Source organism: Spea bombifrons, chromosome 4 (genome assembly GCF_027358695.1).
Source record: "Spea bombifrons isolate aSpeBom1 chromosome 4, aSpeBom1.2.pri, whole genome shotgun sequence".
Lineage (NCBI taxonomy): Eukaryota > Metazoa > Chordata > Amphibia > Anura > Pelobatidae > Spea > Spea bombifrons.
Genome location: NC_071090.1, coordinates 5,813,801 through 5,834,632, shown reverse-complemented (window position 1 = coordinate 5,834,632; position 20,832 = coordinate 5,813,801). Strand labels below are relative to the sequence as shown.

Below are 20,832 nucleotides of genomic sequence, written 5' to 3'. Positions count from 1 at the left end.
ATATGTCAAAACCCCTGTTTCCAAACTAATTGATGGAGTGTGGTGAGATCCTTAGCCTGTAACAATAGGTATTAGTGAGCTGCTCCCTTACACACTCTCAAGAACAAGCAACTTTCTCAGCTTGCAATGGAAGAAAGGAGGCGTGGTTAAGGCTGGGTCTGTACTAGGGATCAGCCTGCTATTGGCTGGTTGTGAGGAGGAAGAAAGGGTGTATGCAAATAACTGGGCATGGCTAGCAGAGCATCTAACGCCCTCTCCCTAAGGGAGATAGTGGGCTCGTGTGTAGGTTTGGGGATAGTTACTGTGGATTCCACTGGGAAGGAGATACAGAGCCAGGTCAGGCAGGGGGTTCCTGCAAGCATCCTTCACTCCATTACCCCAAACCAGGGTTATTAGGGTCTCTCTGGTCCACAGGCAGACAACCATCTCCCCCCCTCCCTGCCTTCATGCTCCAAGGTCTCTTTAGCAAAGCAAGAGAACTGCAAAGTACCATCACCCCTGCCCACCGATTCCAAGAGGACCACAGAGTCAGGAATCCTCCTAGAATGCCTGCATCCTGATCGTTGATACATTGTTTCTCTACTTACAAAGGAGACAAGAAGAGGTCCCCGCAACTGTTCTTGGATGAAGCACTTGGTTGTTCTGATGAGAAGATGACATTTGATTTTTTGGTGGCGTCTCAAGTTCATCCTATTGTTTCCTAAACTCCCACCAGGAAGTCCTCTTCGCATTCTGCTGGTGGTCGTTGTGATTCTGCTGTTGTGATTGTTGCCCATCATCTGTTTGCTCTCATTCTGGAGGACCTGGACCTCCTTCCCTGCAAGCCCTAGCATCTCCCTGCGGCTCCTCCTGCCTTGGATTTGCAAGCCAGCCACAGAGACCTCCTTTGCTGGTGTTTGGATCCCCAGGGCTACTTCTTCTTCTTTTTGGCACTATTATTATTAATATTATTATTTTTCTCCCTTGAAGAAGGGAGAGGGACTGGGGTAAGGGGGTGTGTGGGGGATATTTTTTTGGGGGGAATCAAGAGAGAGGTGGGGGGGAAAGAAGCCAGTTTTCATGTTTGGCATTCAGGAAAGCATCCAGAGAAGTGGCAGCAGCATGAAGGAGGAGCCCCTAAGCAGCGGGATGAACGCTGTCCGGACCTGGATGCAAGGAGCCGGGGTGCTGGACGCAAACACAGCCGCCCAGAGGTAGGACAGACCCGGCTGAGAGTGTGCAGGGACTACCCCTGGGTCTCCATGGTGCTGACCTGAGGGGTCTGACTCCCTCCTCAACATACAATTCTAGGTCAATTTAAAGAAACTTATACCGAGTACCATTTAAATCATTTTATACTATAGTAACAGCGCTACGGAATCTGCTGGCGCTATATATATATCTATATCTATATCTATATATATATATATATATATATATATATATATATAAATACCATCAACAGCTAACCCTGGATCCAACTCCATCATTGTATACGATATCTATCTATCTATCTATCTATCTATCTATCTATCTATCTATCTATCTATCTATCTATCTATCTATCTATCTATCTATCAATAAAACTGTCTATCCATTTATCTGTCTATATACCTATCTATCCATCCCAGCCATGCATCTAGTAACCCAGGACTTTTTATATATATTTTTTATTTTGATAAACTTTCATTTATAATTATAAAAACAAAGTTCTATCTACCTATCTATCTATCTATCTATCTATCTATCTATCTATCTACCAATCTATCTATATCTATCCATCTATCTATCTATCTATCTATCTATCTATCTATCTATCTATCTATCTATCTATCTATCATCTATCTATCTATCATCTATCTATCTATCTATCTATCTATCTATCTATCTATCTATCTATCTATCTATCTATCTACCAATCTATCTATATCTATCTCATCACCTTTCATCAAACTTCCAATTTAAATAGTTCTGCTTTCATCCGGACTTTTAGAAACTTTTTAATATTATTATTATCAATTATTATTGTCTATTAGCAGGGCCGATAATATATATATATATAAAAAACAATATTCGCCTTTTAACTGATTTCATACAAATAATGACTAATTATATATTATATGAAGAAATAAAAAGTCGGTGAATGTTAAAACACAGTAGGTGAGATCTCTTGAGTTCCTGGGTCTGATAAAAGTTTAACATAATGTAAAATAAATATAAATATATATATATATGTATATATATATATATATATATATATGTATGTGTGTGTGTACATATATGTATATACGTATGTACTTATATCTATCAGATAGATAGATGACAGGTAGGAGAATGTAATATGATTACATAGTTACCATAAATTTAGTTTAATTGTATCCCTATTTGCAAAGAGATTTTAACAATGCTTGTCAAAACATTTCACATATTTAGGTACATATTTCTCAATATATATATATATATGTATTAAATTTTCAAATATTCCTTATTAACTTTGAACAATTAAATTGTTTTAACCTCTGATGATAATGTCATATATATTTTTTATACATAGAATAAGTGAATCAATACAGAGAGAGATAACAGATCCATATAACCAAAAGTTTAAGGTTCCTTTTTCTTATCTAGATTTAACACGTTTTCCAGTTAAAAATTAGCTAAGGATCCTAATTAATAAGATATGGTTTAATTTTCAAATTGTGGAGTTTATATACTGCAAGCTTTGTGAAAATACAAAAAAATGTGTTTCCAATGAGTTCTGTAACCACAATCCGCAAATAAACAAACTTTTATGATCAGGGAAAGAAAATGAATTCAATTAGAATTAGTTTCAGGAGAATGTGGAAATTGTCAAATATGGCAGATTTTTTTTCCTAACAGGCGTAGTTTGCAAAAACCTGATAGTTTGTGATGATTACTTAAATTAGTTGTACTGTACATTTATGACACGAATGGAACCCAAACTAAAAATAAGATAAATGCAAGATAAAGTCCAAGGGTTAATATTTTATGTGGAGGAGAACAAGTACATGCTTTACATGGTGATATAGGATGCAGGGAAGAAATTTTTATGGAAGGTATTAAATCATAGGAAAGGACAATCATGGAAGAAATGTTATATGACTTTGGGATTGTGTGAGGTGGGTGATATAAATTAAATGTGTTTTGGGTCACTTTGGGCTAAGGGAATTGAAAATGTAGACAGGGTTGGAGGGGGAACCGGTGTCAGCCCATTAGGGGGTACTAAAGGCTATAGGGGTGACTTTTGTTGTAAATACAGAGTAGAAGTACAAAATTGGACTGGTGGGATATTCTGTGGATGAAGAGGTCTCTAAAATATGAAAATTACAAGAAAAATATCAATGCAGCAGAATAAGGGGAATCTAAGGATTGTGTTGAAGGCCCTCAAGACTTTCATTGATGGAGTAATGAATGGAAGGTGATGTGTTAGAGGCTTGATCTTCACCTGGACATGTTGGAGGTCCCAGTAGCACATCTATATTCCTAGCAGCATATATTATATATGACTATTACTATGTGGGATTCATGGAGTTGGGGCTACCAAGTGGTTATTCATGTGTCTGTGGGGTAGGTTGCCTTCTCCAAATCTAACCCTACTTTTTTTTGGCTGCAGTGGTGTGGGGCTGGCCAGGGCACATTTTGAAAAGCAACCACCATCCAACCTGAGAAAGTCCAACTTTTTCCACTTTGTCCTGGCTTTGTACGACCGACAGGGGCAGCCCGTGGAAATAGAAAGGACGGCGTTCGTGGGCTTCGTGGAGAAGGAGAAGGTGAGGGGGGACAACAGCCACCAGATCCCCTTGAGGGCCACCAAAGGGGACTTAACCATTCCTTGTTAACCCTAGAGACCCTCTCTAAACCCAAAAAACACCAGCTGGGAAATAGCGCTTCCAGATAAAATAGAAACGCTTTTATTATACCATCTAGGGTTAAAAGTAAGATTAATCTCCATCGATCCTAAAAATAATCAACTTTTGTTTTAATCCATTCTGCTCACAATGTATAGATCAGAGCCCACCACGCTGCCCCTTGATCCATACAATCCATACAGTTAAGACGCGTTACATTTCTATGTTACAATGTTACCCCTTCGGCTTGTTTCACCGTAAAAAACGTACCGGAAATCAACGCATTCTTCTTGAATTCTAAACAAGCTTGAATTTTTGATGACATCATAAAAATATATGTTTTCCACTCCAGTTAAAATCCCAAATGTTCTGATTAAATATTTATCAGACATGATGGCTTTTATTTTAACACACGCCACAACCCTTCAAATGTAATCTTTATACATAAATATCAAATGTGTTATATTTTTTTATTTTAATTTGTTTATTAAAAACAAAAACAAAATAAAATTAACCCCCAGAAAATATAGATTGCTATCATTAACCCTGTGTATCCCCAAAAGTACCTTCTTTAAGATCTAGAAATAACTTTAATATGGTTTATTTAATCAACTCATAGAATGCCCACTATATATATTTTATTGTTCTCCTATCTCAAATAATTAGGCTCAATTTGTTTTTTCTTCTGAAAACCAGGAAACCAGCAGTGAAAAAACTAATAATGGAATACATTACCGCCTGCAGCTTCTATATAGTAATGGTGAGTATCTCATCTTATAACTTTACATATAATTCATAAAATGATAAATATACTGTCTTAATAAAATCAAGAAAAATAATTTTTATTATTGAATATCCTCATGTATATGTATTAGTAATAATAATAATAATAATAATAATAACGATACTTAACTATTTTATGGATATATCACAATTAAAAGGTTGTTTTCTAATATTGATGAAGTCCCTGAATCTCTCTTTAACCATGAAAGTGTTAATGTTTATGACCACTGTGGCACTGAAGAGGTGAATGCTACAATGTATCAAGAGAGGAAGCCCTAATGTGTTTCTGGTCCGAATTAACCGTTTCGGGACCGAATAGCTTTTGTTTGGGGGGGGGGTGGTGGTGATAAAAAGTTGTTTTACTTAAAGTTTCTTTATTTTAGACATAACATGAAGAATTATAAGGCAGGGCACGCTGATATTATTCTTGGCTGGCCTGGTAATGATATGAAGAATTACTGGCTTTCACATCAGTAAAATAAAATGTCATAATTCACTGAAATGGCTCTGGGGAAGTGAGGAGCTTTATTTTACAGTCCTAAAAATATTATTACAACGGGTTTTAAAAAAAAAAAAAAAAAAAAAAGAAATAAAATTGGCTGTTTTGTTTTTCTTCTGCAAAGCTTTATCCTCCTTCTGGAACTTAAAGGGTTAAAACGAAAACCATTCTAATGTTTTCAAAAAATAAATAAATAAACGTTGTTTAATGTAGACCTGTTGTATTCATTAACTCTTGATTACCAGGTTACCGAATGCTCCCTACTCAATATAGTCATTAAAATATATAATGATGAAATATTATAGAGTCAGTGGAGGGGGTGATAATAGCTTTGAAAGGAACTACATTCATTTCTTTTAATGACATGTAAATCCACCAGTGACATGTCAGATTATGAGATGAGAGTACAATCACTTGCCCCTGTGTGCTGGACAAATTCCCCTCTTGAACTGTATCATTAACCTCTTCCTTGCTGGCGATCTTTTTCACCACTGTAAGTCTTTAATGCCTTAATGGAAAAAAGCAAGGCATTGCAAAGTCTACTTGCCATGTAAAGGGTTAAGCTAAGCAGCCACACTGGTCTTTGGTCCATACCCTTATAAAATGTTTCCAAATTATACATATATATATATATATATATATATAACAGGTAATAGGTTATTAGAGCTGCCTATAATACCCATTACATACTGAAGGATTCTTTATCAATACATAGAAGTATATGTTTATATTGAATATTATGCAAATTATTTTTTGTTAAATCATAATATGTGAATGAGCTAGATCATATATATATATATATATATATATATATATATATATATATATATATATATATATATATATATATATATATATATATATATATATATATATATATTCACTTTGCTTGTATGGATAATTGACCCAAGACCCAACTGCTTATAATATTCTCACTTCTCCTTTTTTTTTAATTAACTTTGATTTCATCACAACCCTTCTATTTTTCAGGTATAAGAACAGAACAGGATTTTTATGTTCGTTTAATAGACTCAATGACAAAACAGGTATGGATTTTAAACCTTTTTTTCCCCAGTTGTGAACAAACTTTGCCCATAACATTGTAAATGCACTTTTTTTCTTAATAAAGTATTGTTTGTGGTCATTAGGATTGAGATTGGTGCAATATTAAGGTGGCTTTGTGGACAATGTGATACCAGCTCACGCTTACCCCAGCAAACACTATTTGTGAAAAGGCTGTATGCTGCTGAATATCATGATTTTTGTGTATATGGGGAGAAATATGGCTAAATAGTGCACATATATGCGATTATTTGAGGATATCATTGTAATATAGCACTGATGAAGGCATGGTGATTCTGTTGGATGTGAATCTGCTTTGGACTGACTGTTTATGTGGGAACAGTGACACCAAACAATGTTTTTAGGAGTTGGTGATGTTGGATAGACAGAATAGTTTTGTTCGGAGGATGTTCTGTTGGCCTAAATGGCCCCATGGTAATAATATTAGCTTATTTACCATGCTTATGAGCTGGGAGTCAGCTTTGGTGGTATAGAGAGATCAAGGCATGCCCGGCATGACCAGTAGCAATCAGCTGTTGTAAGCTTCCAAGACCGGTTGGCTTGGCCTCGTGTTTGTAGCTATGTCGCTATTCCTTAATAAGCCATGATGAACAGTTCGGTGCTAATGTGTTTGGCATGGGTAATAAGGCCCCTGTGTGAACCTTGTACACATAGAGTGTCACAGAGAGACTGGTGAACGCATTGTGCTCTGAGCTATATGTCCCCTGCTGCTCACTCCCACATGGTCCATGTAGGCATCAGGTTGAACAGATGTCTAGGGTCAGACTCCCTCTTAACCCCTTGGCAATCAGCATGTCATGGACCCATATGCATTCGGCTGCCATAGACAGATATTTTCAACCATTGGCAAAATATATCCCATCATACGGCCTGGGTTAATCTCATAGTTTTCTAACGAGCCTATATAATTTGGTGTTTCTCAATAATCCGCGCGCATATTGCGTTTACAATCAAGGATGACATTCTGCACGGAAGCACGGGGGGGGGGGGGGTTATTATTACCCACAAGTGCTCATATACAGCTAATGGAGACATGTCAGACTAACAGGCCCCAGAGAATGATCGCTACCAACATACCAGAGCCTGTTCTAGATCTCCCCTATCTCTATAGTGTTTAAAGATATATACCAGGGCACAATTCTAATGGCTCACCTACAAGTTCTCCATATGTGGGAACATCATCTATTATTTTTTATAGTATACCTAACGTATATATATAATTTTATTTTTTGTTATTTTTTTTTTTCCTCCCGAAAAATATTTTCATACAGCACCTCTCTGTCATAGTAACTCCTTCCTTCCTGCCAATGTTGTGCACTTATATTGTATTTTTGGATCTAAGTTGCAGCAGACACTCAACTAAGGCATTTCCTTTTTTTCTTTCTTTTTTTTTTTTTTTTTTTTTTTTAAATCTCTCGTAATGTTTTAAACATATTTGTTTATGGTTATCCGACATAACCGAACAGCTTGTTTAGCAATTAATACATAAGTATAATTTTTTTTGGGGGGGAAATGACTTCATATAATGTTAGACTGCTTCCTTTTTTAATTATGTTCTCATAGCTGCACTTTAAAAATAGCTAATGAAAAACTGTAAGAAAAAAATAAATACTTAAAAAAATAATAAAACTGTACAACCAATAACTTTATACTATATATTTTATATACGAAATAAAATTCAATATTAGAAATATATGATATATAGCTAAGGTCTATTTAATTTGACTGAAATGCCATATAACATTTTATTTTTTAGTTTATTTTTTAGTATATTATATAGAAATTAATTTACTAACGCTGTACTGTAGTTTTGACTTAATGGGATTTTAAGAGAGTTTTATTTTTTTATTGTAAGTTTTAGAAAGCTGAGACAATTTTCTGCTGCGGATATTTTTCTTGTAATTCGACTAATCGTCTCGCGTGTTAAAATAATACAAAATAACCCCTTTTTAATTTATTCAGCGAATAACAAAACCCCCTTTTTTTTTTTTACAACTTCTTTTTTTTTTTTATAGCAAACTATCCTAAGGCAATGTTTGACCTCTTGATCTGGGAACATTATCCAACACTCAGTGAGCTTCTTTGTGCGAATAAAAAAGCCAAATACAGTACTTTTGAAAAATAGTAGAAAAGAATATCACGCTATTAAAGTAAATAATAAAAAATTCCTTATGTTTAGGCGCAATGATAGGAACATATGCAATTATGGTTGCTGAACCAAATGCTAAAATTTTAAATGGAGCAGAAGACTTTTTTTTCGTGTTTTTTTTTTTCTTTTCTTCCTGAAATCAGTGCCACAGAGAGACTTGACAGATGTGGCTACAGCAGAATGCAGCGAGAAGCTGCAACTCTGGATGCATATTACATGAGACTGTAACCTGGAAAGTTATCTGTGCAGAAGAACAGAGCGGAGAAAAGAGCTACACTGTGCTAGGAGTAATTACTGGCCCCGTTCCTTTTCCATCAAGAGACAGAAAAAAAAAAAAAATAATAAAAAAAAATAATAATAAATAAATAAAAAATTTAAAAAAATATACAAAAAAATAAAAATAATATAATAATAATAATAATAAAAAAAAATATGTATTCTGATCCTCTTAATAGGGTATTTGTTGTAGAGGATAGAGGTTGTGTGATACATAATCGTATCAAAATGTGATTTTAGAATTCATGGTGGTGGTGATATTTTAATAGATAACAGACAGACTTAAAATGCAATTACAAGCTCTAGGGCCTACAGAGAGCATTGTTTTAAGTTATTACTTATATATATATATGTGTGTGTGTAAGTACATACTCGTACACACACACACGTTCACACACACACACACGCGTACACACATACGTACGTCAGAATAATCTGAACTTTATTTAATTTGCCAGAATGTCTTGTAAAACTTGTGTTAGGCCATTAAGGTAACAATGTTTTTAATAGCCTCCACCAGTCAGTAGGGGGGCATGCTATAAAATCCCAAAATATAGATTAAAAAGAAATGTGGGTCTACGGCTGCTGCTGTTAGTGCTGGAAAGATATTTGGTTGCTCGTTTTGGGGAAAACAAGGGCTTTTTTTATGGTTAGGCTCAGCGTCAATGAAGGGAGGAAAAAGGAAACATGAATACAAATTCTAGGGATATAATATAGTTAAACATTTCTTGATATACCTTTCCTTTATAATGGATATGCTTTCAAATTTCTATCTTAAAATAGCCATGCGGTTTAGAATTAACGCTTAAGACACTAAAATGCATTTTTGACCGAATGACACATAACTCAGGTGTTAATGATTCCAGCAAACATATATTTATGTATATATATGTATATATATATATATATATATATATATATATATATGTATATTCTTACTTTATTTTAACCCTTTTCTGTAAAGAAGATCTATTATGGACGCAAAGAGTTAATGTCCCCTTTGGGGGATGTTTCTGATTGTATCTTAAGTGTTTCTCATATCTGACCATAAAGACGTTGTGATGACCGTGCAATACTTGCCAAAACATAAGGAGCGCGCTCTGTTATTGTGGATTATCGGAGATTACGTTATAAAACCAGAATTGTAATATTCAGATATTTTCACCCAAGACTTTATCTTTCCTTTTTTTTTTTTATTATACGCTTATTTTTTGGTGTGTGTGTGTGCAAAAGAGAATTTATATTAATATAATTATAACGAATCGAAGAACTTTGGAATTTGCATGCATGATCAAGAACCATGTTTTGGGTAAAAAAAAAATGTAAACTCATCATAGTGGAAAATGTGTTGTTTGGATTCTGGGGTGAAAACAAAGCTGCGGATTTTGGAGAGTCTGCCTGAGCCAGATGGTCCAATGCATTCCCAGTCTGGCAGCCCAACTGCTCCCTCCTGTATTGCCTACTGCCATTTGTTCTGGAATATTTACGCCAGAGCTGTTTGAACTACCTTAAAAAAAATTGAACATATTAGCAAAGATGGGTTTTATTAATCCCGTGATGATATTCTGATTTTTACCCAGCCTGAATTCATAAGAAAAAAAAAAAACCCCAAAACAGATAAATGGAATCGGAATATAGATTATAGAATATTTCCAGCTATTAATTGTATTATATTCTGCGGACCATGAAATTACAAACATACAGTGACTTTTAAATCATACGATACAAAGTATCACATATATGGCTAAATATTAGGGGTAAAAAATAATATATTGGAGGGTTTATAATAGGAAGTTAAACGGTATTCATATGCACATAATATTTAATTATAAATGATATTAACACACATTTATACATACTGGTACATAAGGAGAAGAAGGCCCTGCTCTGGTGAGCTTACAATCTATTTGGCGATTGAGGAGGAAGTGAGACACTAGGAGACATGCATACATATAAGGTTACATTCATGCGCACACGCACACATCTACTCTCTCTTTGGCTTCAGTAATTCTAACACTCAAGCATTTTTGTAGAGGTGCTTTATTTGAGAACACACTTCCCCGGCTCATTCAAAGCTCAGCCTTTTTCTGTATTAGTTGGGTTTTTATGTGGGGTTTTTTTTTAAGGTGTGACCCCTTTCAGGTCAATCAAACCAATATGCAAATAAACTTTAGCATCATCGGGTTCATGGAAATCAACATATTGAACCCACCTCTGACCTTCAACTTTGACCTTCAATCGGGGTCATCGCAGGCATTCCTTCAAACATCTGCAATAATGCTGAATTGAGGCATACACATCGAATTCAGAGCTGTGAGCAGAAACACATGCATTTTACTACACCCGCTTTTTTTTTATTTCCAGGGGGCCCTGTTTTTCACACTTTCACTGAATCTCTGTTTTCCAGCTGGTAATTCGAGCCTTTGTGTGTTCTAGATTGGGAACGCTGTATGATATTAGTTTAGTGCTTTATTTCTCTCGAGCTGCTAGCTGTGTGCGTGGATGATGTCATCGAGGTCTGCACTAAGTATGAGATCACCCTATCGAGCCTTTTTTGCAAATGGCCCTCGGGGAGAATGGCTTGCAAAAACTGTGAGCTGAGTGCTATCAAAATAATCATCATTGTTTAATGTGTCCCTAATTAAAACCATCGCGGGACGGAACCATGGGTCCATTCACTTTGCGTGAACTCCGTTGGGAAATCGGCCTGTTTTTAATTAGGAATAGACTAACGGCATCACTAGTCATCATAACTAGTCGTCACGTTAACGTGATTGAGTGTGCATTTTCGCGCGTGAGGTTTTAGCATGACTTAAAACATTTCAAAAGGTCAAAGAGGGAGACCCTTTACGGAGCTGTGATTAGAGCCGGCGCTGTGACTTCACCGAGGGTTGTTAACGTTGTGACCGATTGACAACAAATTATTTAATTGAGTAAGAAAGAGAATAATCGATTAAATTTACAAATTTTAATTTAACAACCCAATTCCTGCTGTTTCTAGACATATTATTGTGCTGCAGAACCCTGCAATACACTCATAACCAGCAAAGATTCCGAGCTCCTAAGGGGCATCCTATGGACCCCCAAGAGGGACTGTTCCTCCAAAACAGGGACACTTGGGAGCTTTGACTTTTTTAAGTCATTTATCTGCAAGTCAGATGACTTCTGATGATGAAACGCCTTTTACTTCCTCCGAAAGGAAAGTACTTCTTTCTGAAAAGAATGATGCAATTGAAATCTCAGATAGGTATTTTTGAAAAGAAATTTAAGGGAAAAAAATATAGTTTTTCAGATTTCAGATTTTTGTTTTTAGATATCGGTGAGAATTTTCGCTATCCTGATTTATTTACGCCCCCCCCGTATCATGTGAGGGTGATGACTCCCTGTATTAGTATGTCAATATTTTCTCTGCGGATTTTCAAGGTTTTTCAGCTGGTTATTGTACAAATTAAAGAATAAATGTAAACTTTTCCATTTTTAACCCCTTAATGACAAAGCCCGTACATGTACGGGCTCAAAATTCATTGTTTTCAATGGGTTTAGGGACCACCCATTGTGTTTAAGGGGTTAAAATGCTCCGGTTAGATACCTCGCGATCCACAAGGTGTGTTGAAACTCTAACTCTCGTGACAGTCAGGCAGATATTTGTTGTTTTGCTCCGTTTCTTCACTTCCCCACTAAACATTCCTGCAATGTTCCTCCAGCCCACGGTTCGTTTGGAGCCAATAATTTGGACCCAATGAATAGATCTCGGGTCTCGGCGGTTGAGTTTTGTAACTAGAGCTGGCAATAACTGTGAATCGCCCCGAAAGAACCTGGAAAAAAATACCATTTCGGTGACGTCCTCATAGCTCTGCTAAGTTGACTGTGATGGAACTCTTCGACCTTTCTAGACGAGAGTTGCTCATAGCAGCCATCTTTCTAGACTCCACTAATCGTGGTCTAGATTAGCGTGCTGGATCTCTAGAGGTTCAATGCATTGTTTTTTGGGATAATGATGTTGTCTACTAAATTTGGTGGTGATCCCAGTCATCTTTGCCCCCAGGTTGTCAGTGCCCCCCAAACATCTTGTCTGTGCCATCTTTGTCACCAAGCAGCTTGTCACTGCCCCCCAAACAGCTTGCCTGTGCCTTCTCTTCCATCAAACAGCTTATCAGTTCCCCCAAACTGCCTGCCTTTTCCATCTTTACCCCCAAACAGCCTGCTTTTTCCATCTTTACCCCCAAGCAGCCTGCCTGTGCCATCTTTGCCCCTAAAGACAGCCTGCCTGTGCCCTTGCTCACCTCAGGTACCCGCAGAACAATGAACAATGGACCAGTAAGGAATTTTACATTTCGTAGTGAGGGGTTTTACTAAATATTTGGCTGTGCGATGTTTCTGCGTTCCTGGAAAAGTACAGAATTCATAATTTCATTATGTAATTTATTGTGGAAAGCGTCCAATGTAGCAGGAATGTATGTTTTTTTTTTCAGAAGAAAAGAAGCAGATTAATGTTCTACGAAGGGAAAAAAACACATTCATTTATTAGCTGTAACACAGTAGGATTAAGCTGTATCTGCACAGGGGTTTGGTTCAGAGGTTGCGCACGCACAAGGCCTTGTTTAAGGTAATTACTGACACCGGAGGCTGGTTGACCTGGGAGACAGAGGGTAATTATCTTTTCTATTTCTGCCACGGAGGTGTGAGCCGGCACTGGAGGCGTAAGGCCCACCAGCCCATGTTATGCTTGAAAGAGGGCAGATACAGCATAGTTCCCTTGGCACGGAGGGCAGTTAGCTGCCTCCTGCTATTTGAACATTAATATATTTTAGTGCCTCTCCTACCCAAGATGTTCTGCAGCAGCAATAATGCTTATCCAGCGCAGATTAGCTGGAATTATTTCGATTTAACCCTTTAAGGGTAACTAGACATATTATCACTGCTCCCTGTAGCTTGTCTTTTTTAGTTTGTCAATCAGTCTATTTTTTTGGGAAATATTGAAAGTATTTAAAGTATTTCATTCATTTTCCTTGTTGAAGTTGAGATATGGGGCTAAATGTGGCACGGCTAGCATTATCTAATCAATTTCCTGGCCTGTCTCTCGTCTCCTCGCTCCGCCCCTACAAAGGCTGCCTGAACCAATCAACAACAATCAGCATCTTCACAATAGGGGAGAGATAACTTAATGGGGAGGAATAATTATGCAGGTCCATAGAAAATGCAGCTATGATGGCTGCTCCTATGGTATACACATATAAGGTGGGTTTTAATGTATATATATCGATTATTTCAACTTATAAAGACCATTATGTAACCTTATTTAGCATATAGAACCCTAAAAATGTAAACGTGATAGATTCGCTTTAAAGGAACAGCAGTGCAGCGACCCCAATCGGCTTCCTAAGAATATTAAGTGTAAATTATGGGGTAATTATCGGTCTACTGGGTCAGGGAGAACTTCTTAAGAGATATTGGCTAATTAAAGGCCGCTATCAATGGCTTTAATACCGTCTTTAATTTTATAGGCGGCCTAATATGCTACAAAATAGTTTTCCGATCGATAAGAGACGCTATTATGCAAAAATAACCGAATGTATTTCATAAGAGATTAACCGGCTTCCAACATTTTTACTGCCCTGGAAATATTTAAACGCTTTCTCGTTGCCTCGCCACAAAAACAACTGGCCCGATAACAAATATTGCCGTATATTATATATACATTGTATTCATAAACGATACATGTGAAGAGTATTCAGACACACGTCTCTCTACGGTGACGTTTTGTGATTATAATCAATGTGCCTGAAGAAGAGACCTAAGTGATCTCAAAGGCTTGCAATCTAATGCAATTCAGTTAGCCAATAAAGGTATCATCTTTACTAAATTTGTTAAAAATCAATATTCAGCAGCGTCTGGCTGTCCGGGGCTGTAACATAAGGCTTAGCATTATGGGAGTTGGAGTCCACTAACTAAGCTTCGTTGCCTGTCCACGAGCCATTTGCTCATCAAGCTCCCTGCTCCTCTGTAATATTAATAATGTATTAATATAATTAACATTTACCTGCCCGTGGATTAATAGAGCGTGTCTTCGGTTCTATACAGTATTCTGTATGCTCCGGCAATGACGCTGTTAACGAGGATCGAGATAATTGGATTTATAGAACCACTTCTTTCTGTGAAGGTGCATTCTGTACACACCTATCTATCACCAATGCAAATATAAGCAAACACATCAATATTCATTTATTAAGCCACTAATTGTCTTCGCTGAAAGAGAATTTCGAAGGAGAGCAGTCTGGGCGCCTCTTATAGAATCTCGATGCCAGTTTGATCGAACTCCAAGTACTCTGGAATTCCAGCAGCGTATAAAGTTCCATCTCAGCTGGGCCGGGATGATGCTGTCGGTAGGCCTCCAACCTTCTGCGCTTCACCATTTTGGGGTCAAGAAGGATTTTTTTCCCTGGTTAGTGCCAAATTGGAAAGAGCGAAACTGTGGGTTTTTTGCCCTCTTTTGGATCAACAGCAACAAATTAACAGATATAGTAAAGGCTGAACTTGATGGGCGCAGGTCTTTTTTTCAGCCTATATAACTATGTAACAATGTAACAATCTCATCCCGGAGGGGGGGGGGTCTAAAATCTGGCAGGGCCCTGAAGGAACTGCATCAAGATGGCGCCCCTCTAATATATAGCCCAGAATTTAAATATGTAAATGAGAGTGGGCATGTAACCTAAACAACCTCCCGACCAGATTACACTGGGTTAAAACAATAATTGGGGGTTGTTGAGGTTACACGCCCCCCCCCTCCATTTACATATCACTATATAACTATCATCTACCTATGAAAGCACTTTGGAAGAAACGCATCAGAGGTACCCTACCACCGGCGTTCAATACCTTGGATTTTTTTTATTTTATTACAAATAACTTGTTTTTTATACCAGCGGATGGTCCAGCTCAATGCCCTCATCACCTGGTCTGACCAACTCATAATTATTTGTTCCTAAAGATGTTACCCTGAAGTGCAGGCAGATATGATCACGTAACAGTAACGTTCCACCAGGCTGCCGTGTCTGACATTCTAAGAGGTTGCGATTACATGAAACAGGCAACATTAGGAAGACGACGCGTTTCTAGGAAGGATCTGCAAGCACCTAGCATTCCTCTGAAAGAACACTAGTCTAAATGCAAGAAGAAGAGATGTCTCCTGCCTAATGTTTAGACTTCCCTTTAACAACCAGGTTGACTCGTGGATTCTCTGTGAACTTGTCTGACATTGTAATTCCACGATTTGCCAACGAGTAACAAACACGGAGACAGACACACATGTCACGTTATAGCGGCTGGGACCCTAGACGTGCTACAGGTTCATGTTTTTACCATGCTCTGATGTCTCGGCTGAAAGGAAAATTGCCGTCGACAGGCCTAGTTGCCTCTGAGAAGAGTAGATGAGCGCGCCGGCAAGGCAACCCCATGAAAGAAATGTCAGAGCTTTCACTCTGCCTGCTACAGAGACATCGCTCTCTTACAACGAACCTTTAAAAAAAGAAAAGATTATTAAAGTAAAGAAAAATAAAAAAAAAACACCAAATCTGGTGATATGGAAGGTCTCCTAGAAACATACACTGGGTTCTAAGCACATAACAATAAAACTCTTGGTTATTTCCTTCCTATTGGTTAATATTTTTGTATACATTTAGATATAAATAGTTTTAACGAAGGCGTTTTGTATGTTTTGAAGAATAGGGTGTATCTTAGTGATATCGGCTGGTTGGGATTTCTGCATTGTTGGCTATCATGCGATATCGGAATTCCGCTTCTTCATCGCTATAATGGTCTTCCGGGAAGTTTCACCGACCTCGCTGTCTTCTCTTCTGCTGCAGTGCAGTAAGAATGTGAATTTGCAGTATGATCTATCGGGTAATGATGGGATGAGAGACTAAGCGTGTTATCTTTAGGTGGCTTCAGACCGCCGTGGGGCGTCAATAACTGTTTTAGACAGCGGTTCGTGATCCTTGGGCACTTTACTCCAGTATGCCAAAGAAATAAAAGGCCCCCATATGCTCAATGTTCTCGCTAAGATCGTTAGAAACATAGAATCTGGTAGATAGGGACCATTTGGCTTACCTAGGATGCGTTAAAACTCACACTTTAACCGGTCTTGGTGGTCTTAGGTTCAGGATAGTCATATATGTTTAAGGTCACTTATATTATCAACCTCCACCACTTCTGCTGAGAGGCTGTTAAACTTATCTACTACCACAGTATAGTATACCTTCCTTACATTATATCTAAGCTTTTTGTCCTCCTTTGAAATAAACGTCCATCCTTTGTTATATCATATAAATGTTTCTATCATATCCTCTATCTCGTTTCTCTCCTCCAAGCTGGACACAGTTTAGTCGCTGATGTTTTTTGTTTCCATTTTCATGGTTTACAATTAAATGTTTAAATTCTCAACATTTCCTTGCAGGCCATCGTATATGAAGGTCAGGATAAAAACCCGGAAATGTGCAGAGTTCTTCTCACGCATGAGATTATGTGCAGGTAAGATTTGGTTTGGGGGGGGGGGTGGAAGTTCTACCATGTCTTTGTTGTCTGGCTCCGTAAAGTGGCAACATGTTCATAATAATGGTTCAACATTTGGGGGTTCTATCAAAGCAACCGAGCTTCGAGGTTCCAAATGTAGCTTGCGTCGGACACAGCAGCGAGCACATGGCCTATCCATCGTTGACGTGGAACGTTCAGAGCTCTGGTGAATCCAAGTCCTCGTGGACTTCGGTGTCAATGGGTTCCGTGGCTAAAACCAGGAAGAACGCCGGGTCAAACGGCTCCAAATTCTCACCCAGCCAGATCCATGTCTCGTTTTACCCACCGCCTTCAGGTATTGTTTCTCATTCCTACGGCATCTCTTTCACCGGTGGAATAGGTTTTCTCCTCTTATTAAAAAAAAAAACAACAAAAAAAACGCACGCGGCAGGAGAGTCTCGAGAACGTTGACGGCAAATTATGTTATTTGTACAGCGTACTCGAGACAGGGAAAGCCATATTTAAAATGTCACGCGGCTAATGCCGGAGATTACCATTTTTTCTTCGCTGCCTACAGATCGCTAAAAGATACTGTTCATGTAGAAGAGGGCCAGGCCTTTTTCACAAACCTGTCATCTCCAACCTAGCGAAAGACGCTATGACTTTAACCTACTCGCTGCCGGTAATGCCCGATTCTCTCTAGCTGCCTTAACCCTCGATTGCCTTAGGGAGACGAGCGGAGGAACGCGTTGAAGAGCATCGTTGATCCTTTGAAGGCACTCAAACCTGCCATATTTTGATATAATTGATCTTTTATTGATGACGCATCCCAAGATATTTTATCTTATCCTTATGGTAAGTCAAAGAAAGGCCAAGATCCCCTCTGTCTGGCATGGTGGTGGAATATGCTCGGAATATGCTGATTTTGCACGAGAAGTTCAATCGCCTCCTTGGTTATAAGCATAAAATTAAGGCTCGCTCACCATTAATCAGGCTACCTAATTGCTATGTACGGCCATTTGCCATATGGTATGAGAGACAGCTTGCGTTCCTGCGACGACGAAATTCCTCCGTCGAAGACATGAAATAGTGAAAGCCCTCTGTTTTGAAATGGAAATGTTTTAGGAGATTTAATCCCTAAACAACTTTCCGCAGGGCTCTCTGTCAAGACTAACAGGGTAATAAAGCTTTGCATTTATGTGACAAAGGAGCCAAATTTATGGGGCACTAAAGCTAACCCATAGGTAGCACCATGAATTCAGATGCAGATCCGAGGGGGGGGTGGTTTGGGGGGGGCGGTGTTATGAGTGATTTCATTGGCTAGCCAGAAAATGCCAGGTGAAGTGTATCTCAGGAACGATTGGCACATTCTAATTCGGAATGTTTTCACTTATCAGTAAATCAATATTTCTGGAAATGATAATGTAGCATTTTTAATTTTTTTTCTAATAATTTTAGGAATTATAGCTCCAAAATAAATGATACTCAACTGCCATTTTTTTAAAATTTTTGCATTCTCCTGATATGGTTTAGCAAAAAATAGAAACAGAAAATTAGATTTTTTTTTTTTTAAAAAAGAGACATTTTGCTTGACTGTCAGACCTCACATGAGGTCGTTTGGGAAAATCCTCCCTCCCAGAAGCTAATTAATTAGACATTGTTTTGTTTTTTTGATGTACTATATGCCTTTACACGTGCGCCGCTTCTGTGCCATATGTTTTGGGTAGCAGTTTTCAGGATCTTCTCACATGGTCACAGGACAATGTGAGGAACACAGGTGGATCCATCAGAATCCTGCCACCTGTGTTCATGGGATGGATCTTTGGATCCAGATGCAATAAGGGTTCCTCAACTGCATAACGGAGGTACCCTCTTCTAGGGAGCACCTTAACAATGAACTAACAATGAAGAAGACTTCACTCCTTTAAATGTATCCAAACTCAAATGTATGCATCTCAACGGTAATAATGCCAAATGCATCTAATAGGTCCTCAAGACTTTTGACCCTTCATTGATTAGGTTTTATGAAAATACTAAAAAACTCAATATTATTTATTATTAATAACGCATATTAATTGGTGAAGTCCACCTTATTAAGTGTAAAGAACGGACTGCCATAAAGCAGTCAGCACAGTCTGGTTTGGAAGAAGGAGGTGTCGTCAATGTATCACATGATCAGCTACAACGGTGAGCTCCATTCCGTCTCACAAGTTATTGTAGTAATACAAAAACAAAACATACTGCTCTTCAACAAGATAATATGTTACACTCCAACCACTTTGAGCTTTCAATGAGCTGAGATGAGACACTTGGTAAGCAGGTACAACAGTAGATGTGGTAGAACATTGTGGAACCTTTTGTGATAGAGCGAGAGTTAGTGTTAGGCTGGGTTGTTCAGTAGGGATAAGGTGTCTAGTGGAAAATCGGTTGAGTGCTAAGCGACCAAGCACTATACACCATAATTGGAATAATTGCTTATCCCTCTAGACTCACTTTTAAGGGCCACTCATTTCTGGATTAGATCTAATGTGGTTGCGGTCCTTGAGGGCCGATTCAATGTCTCTTTTGCTAGTGCTCGAGTTACATCTCAGATAACCCTGGAAACGCTCAGATGTCCTAAACTACAATAAATTAAAAGAAGATTTTGGAGAATGCAAAGATGAATGGGGTCATAACATAAGAAAAATGGTAGAAAGGGCAGAGAACAGCTCTTGTCTCCTCTTCTACCCACTTTTGGAAGGGCACCCTCAACATAGGTTGAGTGATGAAGATTCAGCCTTGGTTCCAGCTTGCTCTGAGTCTGCTTAGATATGATTAGGATTCATAGCTTCACATGTATTGTTAACACAAAAATTCTCCGTTGGCTGTAACCAATGCTGCTCTAGTTTATAATAATATTTATCATACGTCAAACCCTTTCACCCTTACGACCCCCCGAGACTAATGACTTTCCTAAATTACTTTCTTTTATCGAAGAATGCTGTGAGCAGAGATTTATTTCATATAAACTCACTAAAAAAAAGAACTATAGTTTTTTTTATCCCAGCACTTACATTTTCCCCAAATTAGGAATAATTTAACTATTCCAGTAGTGTCGTGTTTACTGAAAAATAAAATAAACCATCCATATATTTTTTTATTCTGTAGATTGATTTTCTATAGTGGTGCCTTTTAGTGGACAAATAATTAAGGGTAATAATTAATAAATTAATAATTAATAAATGTAATAATAAATTCAATTAATTTTTTTAAGACAAAAAATGATTTACAGGCCAAAAACATTTAATTCCAGTTCACGATTTAAGTTTTTCACGTTTCACCTTTTTTTGTCATTTTTTTTTCATTTAGTAGCCAGCTTGATTTTTTTTGTAGCCCAGAGGGAATTAATTCATAGATATCAATATAAAAGTAATACAAAAAAGTTAGAAAAGAACATTTTTTTTTTTTTTTTTTAGAATGTATCAAGGGCTATTTTAAAAACATTTGAAAAGAAGATTAGGATGATGATAAATGGTTTGTATTAAAAAAAAAAAAAAAAAAATAAAAAATTTGCTGGATTTTTTTTTTTTTTTTAAAGAAAAATAGCAGAAAAAAAATTTCCTGGATTTTGAGAGGATTGTTTATGGTTTACCTGCGTACGGCTAATTAACTGACAGCTGTGCTGAGAGAATCCACTGATAGTAATT

The 20,832-nt window shown here is 37.5% G+C and overlaps 1 protein-coding gene and 1 long non-coding RNA gene across 5 annotated transcripts in view; one reads left to right on the top strand and one right to left on the bottom strand.

Moving 5' to 3' along the window:
- Window positions 1–20,832, bottom strand: part of LOC128492927 (uncharacterized) — a 193,981-nt gene that overhangs the window by 125,934 nt on the left and 47,215 nt on the right. The window lies entirely within an intron of this gene.
- EBF1 (EBF transcription factor 1) overlaps window positions 1,017–20,832 on the top strand; it is a 166,225-nt gene continuing 146,409 nt past the window's right edge. For all 4 annotated transcript variants that reach the window (XM_053465655.1, XM_053465653.1, XM_053465654.1 and 1 more), the window contains exons 1-5: window positions 1,017–1,193; window positions 3,614–3,770; window positions 4,545–4,608; window positions 6,121–6,176; window positions 17,091–17,164. In XM_053465655.1, coding sequence (XP_053321630.1) covers window positions 1,060–1,193; window positions 3,614–3,770; window positions 4,545–4,608; window positions 6,121–6,176; window positions 17,091–17,164 — 485 coding nt within the window. In that variant the 5' untranslated portion in view covers window positions 1,017–1,059. The remainder of the gene's footprint in view (window positions 1,194–3,613; window positions 3,771–4,544; window positions 4,609–6,120; window positions 6,177–17,090; window positions 17,165–20,832) is intronic.